Source organism: Lissotriton helveticus, chromosome 4_2 (assembly GCF_964261635.1).
Source record: "Lissotriton helveticus chromosome 4_2, aLisHel1.1, whole genome shotgun sequence".
Taxonomy (NCBI): domain Eukaryota; kingdom Metazoa; phylum Chordata; class Amphibia; order Caudata; family Salamandridae; genus Lissotriton; species Lissotriton helveticus.
Window position 1 is genome coordinate 10,098,164 of NC_136064.1, and position 13,032 is coordinate 10,111,195.

The window sequence follows — 13,032 nt, forward strand, 5'->3', positions numbered from 1 at the left end:
TGCAGCTGTGATTTTGTGCTTGCAGTTAACATACCCCTTTGCCCTAGTGCTGCCCGTTCATCTACAAGTGCATAGCTTTCTTTTTGTAATACGGCAGTACTCAACAAACTAGTCTGGTGATGACTTCTTTGGATTAAGTTTACAAGTTATGTCTCGGAGATAGCTCTGAGAATGGCTTATTGGTCTATTTTTGTTATTGTAGGTGAACACTCTGGTTTTGGGGATGCTCCATCCGTTGAAAAAGAAAGGATCATTAAATGGATTGGAACTTTGCAGGAGAAAACTGGCAATAGACAGTCCAAAGAAGTTATTAAGTCACTCTCCGGTGAGCCAAGAATCATGTTGAAGTCTTTTACTAGTTACTCAAAGATGCATGACCTTCCTTTTGCTGCGCTACTTTTGTAACATATCTATATCGTTATGGCCTATGCAACTAATCATTATGGCTTATATGTACCCTTTTATAAGTATGTTTCTTTTGGGGGTACTTCTTGTTGACCGCTTTTATTCAAACCTTTGCCTCCTCTAAAGGATATGTTTGTAAACTATCGATGTTCCTAATATGATTATTGTTTGTATCTAATTAGGTCTTGCAGAACTACTTTGTAGCGCACATGCGCTGCTCGCTCTGCGAGGCTTCGAGTAGATTTCAGAAGTGGACTTGAAGCCCTGCCCCTCATTCCTATTGGCTGGTGTTTATGCGAAATGCTGGCTTCCGGACTGGATCTTTCACTTGTGACGTTACACAGTCTCCTTCAGTATTCGGGACGCACTATAGTCACAATGCCGACAGCTTGTTTAAAATGCGCTTCGGGCGGGCTTTCTTACCTCATCCTTGGACCCCAGGCGGTGCAGCACCCTCTACCCACACCGCGCTCCTTCCTTCGCACAGCTCGCCAATGATCTCTTGATAAGCGAGGCCCCCCAGGTGTCTGCAGTTCTCAGGCCCTCTTCCTCAGGGGATGTGCCTCCCTGGGCCCTATTGTTGAGACATCCGCCCTTCCTGGCAGCCCCTGATTGGCTTGCCGCCTGCGCTGGCCTGGCTCCAGGTGCCGGCTTTGCTGCATTCCTTCGCATGAGCTGCCTCCTCGCTGGCGGAGAGGGCCTCTGTGCGCAGACAGCGGCTGCTGGGGAGCGAGAAGGCTGCAGCCCGGTGCAACCAGGGCCCGCCAATCATGTTCCAGGTGAGAAGAGTGCCAGACCTACACCCGTCCCATGTGACTGAACCGTACCGCACCTGCTGGGTCAACGGCTTTTGGGTGCACCCTTGGGGCGTTTTGTCGTGGTTACTGCATCCCGAGCGACCTCGGGGTCCCTGCTGCGCCCGAGGGTTCCTGTTGCATTTTGGGGTCTCATTGGAACCCCTACTGTGTGCTGGGATCTCCTCAGATTCTGTGAGGCACGCTGTGGGATCTTTAATAGATTTTCCTTGACCCTGAGGCACCTTAGGGTATCTATTCTGTCGAGGCATCGTGATAACCTCATGATGCCTTATGTCACGATTGCTTTCTGAAGGCATATTTATCAGCACGGCACATTGGCGCTTCTCCTGGGCCTTGAAGGCGTCTTGCTGCCTCTTCTCAGTGCCACGTGCACTTTGGATTTTCATCTGTTATCTGAGGGTACCTTGGTTACTCCACAGGCGCATTTGTTGTCCCCTCCTTCACCAGTGGTTACCTTGATGTCTCTTCTGTATCTTCGGAGTGCCTTGCGTCATAAACCAGAGACACCTTGGTGAAACCTGTCATCATGCAGACGCCCGGAGACCCAAACAAAACTCATTCTCTGCACTTAAAGCAGTGTGAGGGTGGTGTAAAGGAGGCTCACTGGTCCACGAGGAAATGTCCCTACTGACCTTACTTACAAATGCCTATACATAGCAATTGGGGCTGGGGCGGAATCGGTCACTCATCAAGGCGCCTAAGCATTAAGCCAAGAAAATGAGTACCTTTGACTAACTGCACTTGTAAGTCGCTCACATTCTGTTTGTGCTGTTTGGCGCAGGTGTCACAAGTTCTACCTAGCGGTACAAAAGGGGGTGGTGATGGACGGAGCATCTGAACCAATCAAACACTCACACCCAGTCAACAGATCTGGGTTTAATCCATCACCGTTCTTTGTCCCACTCTGCCACCCCAGTTCAGACATGGCCATATGCAAATCAGTCTGACCCTGGGCCTCATGTGAACAGTCCAGCCCGAACTGCCAAGCCATACCTTCCCTGGACCGGAAACAAGCTTCCTAGGACCGGTTTCTGGCATTTCAGCCGTCTTCCGCCAGGCTTTCTTGAATCCAGTGGCAAAGTGAGCAAGGGACTCACGTCTGAGCACACCCTGCCAACTTATGGCTCAAGCCTCCTGCATGCCTTTCCTCCAATACCACTCCTATCCACAGCGACTGGGCCCAAGTCATTCCTGTGGCTCTGAACTGGGCATGGAGATTCTGATATCCAAAGCTTCTCCAACTGAGCATTGATCCTCCGATCAATGCTCAGAGAGAAGTTCGAATGCTGTCAACTGCTGCCGCTCAATCTCCACAAAGTGCGGCGTAGAGTTGACAGGTTCTGTCGCAGTAGGGGAGGGTCGTCCACCAGTACCTGTCAACTCTACGCCGCACTGTATGGAGATTGAGCGGCAGCAGTTGACAGCATTCGACCTTCTCTCTAAAGTTTGTGATGTGATTTTGGCAGCCAGACGTCCCTATACCAAGACCGTGTATGCCTGCCGGTGGCAGAAATTTGTAAAATATTGTACAGAAAGGTCTATTGATCCTCTTCTTTTTTTTTTTTCTTTCCTCTCTCAAGTCCTTCTCTTTATTTTGACCCTTGCCTAGCTAGGCTCTGCTCTGGACACTCTTAAAGGGTACCTTTCGACCTTGCCTGCCTTCTTGAGGCTGCCAGACCAACCTTCTTTTTGTCAATCCCCTATTGTAAACCAATTTCTTAAGGGGCCTGTACATATGTTCCCACTTGCCCCATTCATCATGCATCAGTGGGACCTTAATTTGGTTCTCACCTTACTGATGTGCAGTCCGTTTGAGCTTCTGCACAACTGCCCACTCCGGCTGGTTCCCATCAAAACAACCTTTTTAGTGGCAATAACTTCTTGCAGGAGGGTGAACGAATTGCAGGCTCTGTCATCTAAGCCTCCTTACTTGACCATCTTCCATGATAACTTAGTACTTTGCACTAGAGCCTCTTTCTTACCGAAAGTGATAACCCCGTTCCATGTGGGGCAATCTGTCACCTTCTCCACTTTCCATGCTCCTCCGTTCCCCTCTAATAGGAGGAGCGACTCCACCGTCTGGCCCCAAAAGAACATTGTTATTCGACCTTGACCATACTAAAGCATTCTAGGTGGATGTCCCACTCTTTATGGGGTACGGTGGATCTAAGAAAGGTCATGCAGTTCAGAAGAGGACTATATCGCGATGGGTAGTCTTATGCATCAAAATTTGCTACGCCATGACCAAGAAACAGCTCATTCTTCCAGAGCTACGACCACAGCATTGCAACGTGGTGTTCCAATACTTGATATTTGTCAGGCAGCAATGTGGGCATCACTGCACACGCTCACTAAGCATGGCTGTCTGGACAGTCCAGTCCGCAGGTATTTGCTTGTTGGCCGCTCTGTCATGCAGGACTTCCTAGTCTAAACAGAATGGTATTGCTTGGGTATCTATTCTAAGTTAAGCAATCTGAGGCTAGATGTCTCTATCAGATGGACAAGTTACTAACCTTCAGTAACGCCTTATCTGGTAGAGAGATAATCTTGCCGCAGATTCCTTACCGACTCACCCATCCTCCCCACACTGCAGACAGGGTTTTAGGATCAGGACTGGTCCCTTTCAGGGCCTTACTTGTTCAAAACACACAACTGTCTTTGCACTTCATGGCTCAGTGCTCCTGGCGTTGAAAGTCGTGAAAAGTAACTGACGTCAGCGCACTGAGATGGATGCGGTTGTCACATCTGGCGCCAAGCTCAGCAGAGCGACACCATCTACCAGCACGCAAGCAAAAGTCTTCCAAATACAACCCTACACCTGGGATATTCTAAGGTAAGGAATCTGCAGCTAAAGTATGTCTACCAGATAAGGCATTACCAAAGGGAAGTATTTTGTCCATCTCTTACTATACATTCTTGGCACTCCTGAATCTTTCTCACCTCATGAAAGTCAAGACCAAGCCACCAAAAATACAACATAATCCTTTCCCTGGTCTTGCAAATGCAAACACAAGGAGATGATGGACGGAGAGCTGAAGCCTTTCAGACACTCACCCCCAGTCACAGATCTAGGTTGAATCCATCATCGTTCTTTAGCGCACTTCGCCACCCTAGTTCCAACCCAGCCATAAGCGAATCAGTCTTGACCCTGTGCCTCAAGCCAGGTCTTCCCTAGACTGGAAACAAGCATCATGGGCCGCAACATAAACCAGTAGTTATCGTTATATGGAAGGAGGCCACCCAATTTCTGGGCTGGAAAGGGAAGCTCACTGGCCTGAGACCGCTGTGGTGCAGCCAGAGGTCAGAAGTTTGAAAGGATTCTAAAAATGGGAACTTATTGGGATAGAACATTTGGGAGACGGTTGGAGAAATCAGGCTTGTATAACATTCGCTGACCTGCAGGGGGAGTTTGACCTACCGGAGACGGAAGGTTCTATGTATGTGCAATTAGGACACGCCCTATGGTGATTCCTCTTGCATGCAGAGTCTATGCTGCCTCGGAAAATGCATGGCCACAGAGTTGGACAAACTTGGAAGAGCACAGACACCAAGTTGCAGCAGGAGTCTTCCAACCAAGAGCAGCATTGTCTTTGGTCCTGGCTCGATCCAGCAGCCGAGTTCCAGTGTCCAATAGCAGACGTGTCTTCAGACGTGTCTTGACAAATCTTGACGAAGTCCAGGACGAATCTAAGGACATACCTACAGGGTAGCACTTAAGCAACCCTAAAAGGTGGAAGGACGTCTTCTGTGGTGACCCACCTATCAGGAGTGGTCAAGAACACTACTCAGCTGGCCTAGCCAGTCAGAAGCTTCCAGGGGCCACGATTCAAGATGGCTTAATCAACAAGTGGCCACCTAGAGGAGCTCTGGGCACGTCCCTAGGGAGGAGCTGGACAGGGAGGGAGAAGAACACTCCCCTATCCTTTGCATAGTTTGGCACCAGAGCTGAAGCCAAGGGCTCCTGAACAAGGCAAAACTGGTTTATACAAGGAGGGCACCAAATGTGCCCTTGAATGCGGTCTGGTGGCACTCTAAGGTGCCCCCACCCTACCTAATCCTAAAGGAGAGGTGATCACACCTCTCCATGGCATGAAATCCTTTGTTCAGCTTCCGCTGCCCGAGTTAAGCTGATCAGCAGATGGGCAGAACAGTGTCTGGGGTCAGCAGCAGTGTGGGCTGGCAGGCCGACCCTGTAATCTGACACAGGTAGGTATAGGGAGAGTCTTCTAAGGAGCCCCCCAGTACCTGGTATCATGCAGGTAACACTGAAATCAGTGTAGTTGAATGATTCCAACATGTTTGTTACCAAACAACCAGGTTCCGAGCAGCTGTTCTGTAGTTGATCATCTTGTCAGTGTTTACTACATACCTTCAGATGGCAGAGAATGGACTCCGGGGTTTGTAGGGTTACCTTTGCTCATGTAGGGGTACCCACAAACTTGGAAACATGTACCCTACCTTTGGCCCAGCGGAATCGGTTGGGTGGCCCAGGCCTACTCCGCTGACGGTGCCGCAGGCCCCTCTTGGATCCAGGCCTACATCCGGATCGGCGCTAGTTGACATGATTATACCTCCACCGGCGCCGCTTCCTCTGGTACCATTACCGCATTAGACACTGATCGGCACCCCAGCCGCCGTCGGCTCCGGTTTTTGTGCCCCCGTTCACTCATGAGGTCCCTTTTCGACCTGATTGGCACCCACAGGATGAGGAGGAGGACTGGGAGGGGTCAGGTGACCCTCTGACTGAACAGTGAACAGGACTGGAGAGAGGAAGTGGGGGACGCCAGTGGTAGGGACACCTCCCCTGACCTTGGCATGTTGTCTCCTCCTACCGTGGCTACGAAGGAGGGTGCTTCGTATGCAGTGGTGCTACTTAGGGCAGCCGGGGCTCTCAACCTCGAACTCCCTACCGTGGCAGTCAGGACTAACCTCCTGACAGAGGTCCTGCAGTCGGCGGCTAGCTCTTTGGAGCCTCTGCTTCTGTTCAAAGAAGTCCTTACAGATGTTCTTTTGGGCACCTGGTCCAGGGCCAACACGGAGGCTCCCATGGAAAGGATGATTGCCCGACACCACAGCCTGACTCCGGGTGACCCAACTTTCCTTTCTCAACACCCCACCCCTGAGAGCTTGGTGATCCAAGCCTCTACTTCCAAAAGCGCGTTGCCTATTGCTCCTGCGGAAAGGGAATCCAAGAAGCTGGATCATGTTGGAAAGAAGATTTTCTCTTCCGCCAGCTTGGGACTGTGGTCGATAAACACCGCATATCTGTTGGGCTGTTATTCCCACTCTGTGTGGGACTCTTTTGCCCAAGTGCTGCCTCAGTGTCCGCAGAAGGCCCGGACAGTGCTCTCCCAGGCTATTGCCGCCGGGAGGTATGTGGCCAAGTTTACCATCCGTGAGGGCTGGATACTGCTGACTCTCTGGGTAGAACGATTTCTACGTAGCTCTTCGACTGGATGAGATCCACTGGCTTTTCTGGGGATGTCCAGAATACCCTCATGAGCATGCCCTTTGATGGCTGTCGCCTTTTCTGGAACAAAGCGGACAACGCTTTAGAGCTTTTCAAGGTCTCACGAGCTACGGCCAAGTCCATGGGCCTCTTCGTGGCTACAGAAGGGGTGCCCCGCTATTTCCCGCCCAGAGCCACAGGCCGCAAGTTACCCAACATTTGCGCGGCCGGGGATGTGGGAACAACCGTTGTGGTTCCGGGGGCCAGCGGGCAGGCCAGTCCTTCAACCCCCCCTCTGCAGCCGCCTCCAAACCTTCCTAGTCCGACATTTCAGGCCCATCAAATGCCAGTGAGCGGCAGGACATGCCATCACTTCGGACAGGTGGGTTTTGCAGATAATCCGAAAGGGCTACTCCCTCCCCTTTGAGGCTAACCCCTCCAGCCATCGCAATGCCATCGCACGTCAGAGGATCACCTGACCTTCTCCAGCCGGAAGTTATGTCTCTCTTGGCCAAGGGAGCCATTTAGCGCGTTCCTGTCCCAGAAGTAGGTCGTGGTTGTTATTCCCACTACTTTCTGGTTCCCAAGGAGGACAAGGGCCTGCGTCCTATCTTGGATCACAGGAACGTCAACCGCTTCCTCCGGAAGGAGAAGTTCAAGATGTTGATGCTTGCTCAGGTCTTGTCTGCCCTCGACCCGCAAGACTGGATGGTAGCGTTGGACTTGCAGGACGCCTATTTTTACATCCCCTATCCTGACGGCTCACCGGCGTTACCTGAGGTTCACGGTAGGCCACAAGCATTTTCACTTCACCGTGCTCCTCTTTGGCCTTACCAGCGCCCCTCTGGTGTTCACGGAAGTGATGGTGGTGGTCGCAGCTCATCTGCGCAGATCAGGAGTTTCAGTCTTCCCCTATCTAGATGGCTGGTTGTTGAAGGCAGGCTTGCCCCAGGCAGTCGTCTCCCACCTCCAGACTATGGCCGACCTCCTCCATTTGCTGGGGTTCTCCATCAATGTGCCGAAGTCACACCTGAGTCCCTCTCAGAAGCTCCTCTTCATCGGAGCGGTTCTGGACACGACGCTGTTTCGGGTCTATCCTCCCGAACCGCGAGTCTGGGATATTCAGGCTATGATTCCGATCTTTCAGCCCTTATCTCGGGTTTCAGTCAGACTGACCCGGAGGCTGCTGGGCCTCATGGCCTACTGCATCCTGCTGGTAGATCATGCCAGGTGACAAATGCTGGCTCTGCAGTGGGACCTGAAGTTCCAGTGGGCGCAGCATCAGGGGAATCTGTCCGATTGCGTTCAGATCTCTGAGGGCACTGCGCATCCCTTCTGGGATGGGGCAGCCACATGGGACAAGCGGAGATCATAGGCCTCTGTCTCCGGCGGAGTTCAGGCTCCACATCAACCTTCTGGAGCTCTGGGCGATCCGTCGTGCACTGAAGGAATTCCTTCCCTCTATCCGGGGAAGAGTAGTGCAGGTGTTCATGGACAACACCACTGCAATGTGGTACTCCAACAAACAGGGCGGGGTGGAGTCATGGACCCTATGTCAGGAGGCCCTCCGCCTCTGGACATGGCTGGAAAATCAGGGCGGGTCAGCACCTGGCGGGTTCCTTGAACACCAGGGCACACAAACTCAGCTGCAGGTGCATGATGGATCACAAATGGCGTCTTCACTCTGAGGTGGTGCAAGTTCTCTTTCAACAGTGGGGAGAGCCTCGGTTAGATCTACTCGCTACCGAAGAGAACGCGCAATGTCAGCAATTCTGCCTTTTGGAATTTCCATGGTGGCACTTGCTTGGCGACGCTTTTCGTCGCTAGTGGAGTTGCGGTCTGTTGTACGCCTTTCCGCCTATATCACTTCTGCCCAGAGTGCTGAAGAAGATCCGGCACGACCGGGCCCAAGTCATCCTGGTGGCTCCCAATTGGGCACGAAGAGTCTGGTATCCCGAGCTGCTCAACATGGTCAATGGTCCTCCATCTGTACCTGTCCAGCCTCCACCTCCTTACGTCATTCGACCTGCCTCCCGAAGTCTGAGCTGTAATCTTGGTAGCCAGGCGTCCCTCCACTAAAACGGTAAATGCCTGTCGGTGGGACAAATTTATGGCATGGTCCACCGCAAAGGCTGTGGATCCCCTTTCTGCCCCTCTTTCTGAGGTTCTCTTGTTCTTTCTTTCTATGGCCCAGCATAGCTCTGCTTTGGGCACTATAAATGGCTATCTCTCAGCCATCTCTGCTTTTCTTCGGCTTCCAGATCAGCCGTCCCTTTTCAAGTCCCCCGTTTTAAATAGCTTCTTGAAAGGCATAACTCATCTCTTTCCTCCTATTCCTTTCATTATGCCTCAGTGGGACTTGGACCTGGTTCTAACTTATTTAATGTGTGCTCCCTTTGAGCTGCTTCACAACTGTCCTCTAAGGCTCTTAACATTCAAAACTGCTTTACTGGTGGCTCTCACGTCTGCCAGACGAGTGACTGAGCTCCAGGCGCTTTCTTCAAAGCCTCCTTTTCTGTCTGTGCATCCGTACAAAGTTGTTCTTATGACCCGTCCATCCTTCCTGCCCAAGGTGGTCACTGCCTTCCACATCGGGCAGACCATCACTTTGCCCACCTTCTTTCCACCTCTGCATCCTTTGAAGGAAGAAGGGAGACTCCAGCGTCTGGACCCAAAATATGCTTTTGTTTTTCTTTTATCTGGATCGCACAAAACAGTTCTGGATGGATGACCAGCTCTTTGTTGGGTACGTGGGTACCAAGAAAGGTCGGGCCGTACACAGGCAGCTATCTCCCGATGGGTCGTTTTATGTATCAAAGCCTGCTATTCTTTGGCAAAGAAGGAGCCTCCAGTGGGGCTGCACGCCCATTCCACCAGGGCGACGGCAGCAACTACTGCTCTTGGACGAGGCGTTCCTCTGAATGATATCTGGCAGGCAGCTACGTGGGCATTGCTGCCACGTTCACCAAACACTACTACCTGAACAGTTGAGTCCGGAGAGACTGCTTCTTTGGCTGGTCTGTTCTCCGGACTTCCTGGTGTAATCTAGGTTTGCAGACCCACCTCCTGGAATTGCTGGGGTATCTATTCTAAGATAAGGAATCTATAACTAATATGTTTCTTTAAGAAGAACAAGTTACTTACCTTTGGTAACAATATATACTTAAAACTTTTCTTTTCCCACGTACCTAATCCATATCTCTTTCCTTGCCCAGGTTTGGCGTACCCGTGTTCCTTCCCTTGAGCCTCTTTGCAGTATTCAGCGCGGGGACACTCTGTTTTGAGTAACCAGGCGCTTTACAAATGGTTTTATTATTATTATTATTATTATTATTATATATATGTAAGGAACATTAGTTAGTTATAGATTCCTTACCGCCCCAACAATCCTGCCCGTTCTGCGAACTGATTTCTAGGGTTAAGGTTATCCTTTCAGGGCCCTAGTTTTGTGCACCAGTGGTCAGTGTCTTGCATGGCTCTGCGTTTCTGGCGCGGAAAGTCGTGTACAGAACTGATGTCGGCATGCGAGGGCGGCTTCTAAGTAGCTGCCGCAACGGCATCCCGGCGACACGACTCCAACAACGAACGTGAAGCCGACCGATGCCACCTTCTGACCCGCAGAGGTACTGCTGATGAAAAACTTTCCAGATCCAGTCTGACCCCTGGGGGTAATTATAAGGTAAGGAATCTATAACTAACTAATGTTCCCTACAGATATATCGTTACCGAAGGTAAGTAACTTGTTCCTCAAGGCCATGCATAATCTAACATCCCGATGCCTTACATGCTAACCCAACTGGAGCCACCTACTCTTTCATTTCTACGTCCTCTAGAAACCCCTCCTTTTTTTTACATTCTCAATTTGATCATACATTGCATGTATCATAGCTAACGGAACACCTCTCACCTTACTCACACTGGGATTTACATTCTATGTTAGGACCAGGAGGTGAGGATTAGGCAATTCTTTCTTCTATTAATTAAACAGCAGCCATTTTAATACTTTAACATTTCAAGAAAAACACTTCCTTTCCCATAACCACAGGGAACATGGAGTGTAAAGTCATAACCACAGTCCACCAATCAGGAGTCCGCCTCGCCGATAACTAATATTGTCCCTCGTCGTCAGAATCCCTCTTTCTTTGCTGCTGCAGCCTCCACTTAAGTGTGGAGTTCACTCCTCCTGTTTGTTTTTTATGACGATTGTTTCATTGGTTTTTTTACTGGTCAATTGAGATGTTTCAGTAATTGGAGGCTTCAGCTTTGTTTCAACGACCGCAGGAACTCTTTGTCATCCCTTCGCGGCCGTCTCTGTGGTGTTTGTGTGACGGGGCCTGGAGGCGTGGCGGTCCGCCGGCTGCTAGAGGGCGTGCCTCCCTGCTGTCAAAATTTCCTCAGAGAAGTGGGAGGAGAGCGCATCAGTTACGGCCTCTAGCCGAGCGCCTCCAGCCGCGTTCTCTCCTCTCTAGTCCCGGCCGGCCTGGAGCTTGACACCCCTCTGGGTAAGACTACAGCTAGGTAGCTGCATTAGTGTGCAGACAAGCTCAGGCTGGTTTCCCTAACCTGTGTGGATTCTGAGGGTGGTAGTCTGCTTCTGCTGCCTCATTTTGTCCAGTTTTTTTCCCCGTCATTAAGGCCTTTTCCCTTTGAACTGTCTGCAGCCAAGCTTTTCTTAACCCTTGGGGGTGCCCATATTGGCTGGGTTTCGCCCAGTGTTTATTTATTTATTTTTATTATTTATTTATTTATTTATTAATTAAATTTATTGAGCGCGACAGCTACCCATAAGGGTTTCCCGGCGCTGAGAGACAGATACACAAGACACCAGGCAAAAAAGTTAGAGATCAAAAAGCCAGGTTTTCGCCGCTCTACGAAATCCCAATGGCCAAGGGAAGTGAGTTCCACAGTCTGGGTCCTAAGTTTGCAAAGGAACCACCGCCCATTCTGGAAAGTCTAAACTTCGGTTCGTTGAAAAGATGATGGGATGAGGAACAAAGTGAGCGAGCAGGAAGATAAGGGCTAACAAGGGCCTGAAGATAAAGGGGAGCTGATCCAATTTTAATCTTGTGCATAAAGCTCAATGCTTTAAACTTTATACGATTTTCAACACGGAGCCAATGCAGCTCCCTCAGGCGTTCTGTAATATGGTCACGTTTCCGACGGCCACAGAGAAGCCGAGCCGCAGCATTTTGTACCAATTGAAGGCGCCGTGTGACGGCCTTGGCAGACCCCAGGTAGAGCACGTTGCCGTAATCTAACCTAGAGGTTACCAAGGCATTCACAACGGATCTCTGGGTGTTATCGGGCAGTATCCAAAAGATTTTACACAGCCATCGTAAGATACAAAAACAGGTGGCTGCGACTTTGTTGACCTGATCTTTCATGGATAGTCCCTTATCGATAATTACTCCCAGATTTCGCACTTGTTCAGACGGAGTTGGTAAAGGACCCATGGCAGTAGGCCAATGTCTTAAGTTCCAGAGGTCGGGTTTATTTCCAAGGACCAGAACCTCAGTCTTTCCGCCGTTTAACTTGAGCAGGTTGCTATTCATCCATCCGGATATTTCGCTAAGGCCAGCTTGCAAAGGGGAAGGAACAGTGGGATCTATTTGAGATAGTGAAAAAACGATTTGTGAATCATCAGCATAGGTATAAAGGTTTAATCCAGAGCATTGTGCAACATAAGCCAAAGGTGTAACATATAAATTAAAGAGAAGAGGACTAAGGATTGACCCCTGGGGCACACCGTGAGGGGAGGAATAGCTTTTAGAAGAGGATGACTTGGAAAAGATTTGGAAAGTGCGATCAGACAAAGGACGCAAGCCAGTCCAAGGCTTTATTACCAAAGCCGATGGCAGCCAGGGATTTGAGAAGGATACTGTGTAACACAGTATCAAAGGCTGCGCTGAGATCAAGTAAAATCAACGCAACCGTTTCTCCGCGATCCAAGAGCAAGCGCAGATTGTCTGTGACGCCCAAAAGGGTCGTCTCCATAGAGAAGCCAGGGCGAAATCCGGACTGGGATGGATGTAAAAGGCTGTTGTCTGTTACAAATTTTGAAAAATGTACGTGGATATGACGTTCCAAAATTTTCGAGAATGCTGGTAACAGAGAGATGGGGCGGTAATTAGCGGTCACCTTAGGATCCGCCAACGGCTTCTTCAAAAGCGGGGTGACCATGGCGTGCTTCCAACAACTGGGGACAATTGCAGTATTCAATGAATGGTTTAACATTTTACAAATTGTGGAGAGATGTGAGGAATTCAAGGAGCGTAGTATCGGGGCGGGCAGAGGGTCCAGCGGTGAGCCTGACTTGACTTTGCTCAATATTTCTAAAAGAGTTACAGGGCAAAGATCCGG

At 50.3% G+C, this 13,032-nt stretch overlaps 1 protein-coding gene across 3 annotated transcripts in view; it reads left to right on the forward strand.

Moving 5' to 3' along the window:
- The window catches only part of C4_2H8orf48 (chromosome 4_2 C8orf48 homolog), a 283,223-nt gene that overhangs the window by 94,378 nt on the left and 175,813 nt on the right, over positions 1-13,032 (forward strand). For 2 of the 3 annotated variants that reach the window (XM_078640112.1, XM_078640113.1), the window contains exon 3: positions 203-325. The exons of the other annotated variant lie outside the window; for it this stretch is intronic. In XM_078640112.1, the coding sequence (XP_078496238.1) occupies positions 203-325 (123 nt within the window). The remainder of the gene's footprint in view (positions 1-202; positions 326-13,032) is intronic. 3 annotated transcript variants of the gene reach the window in all.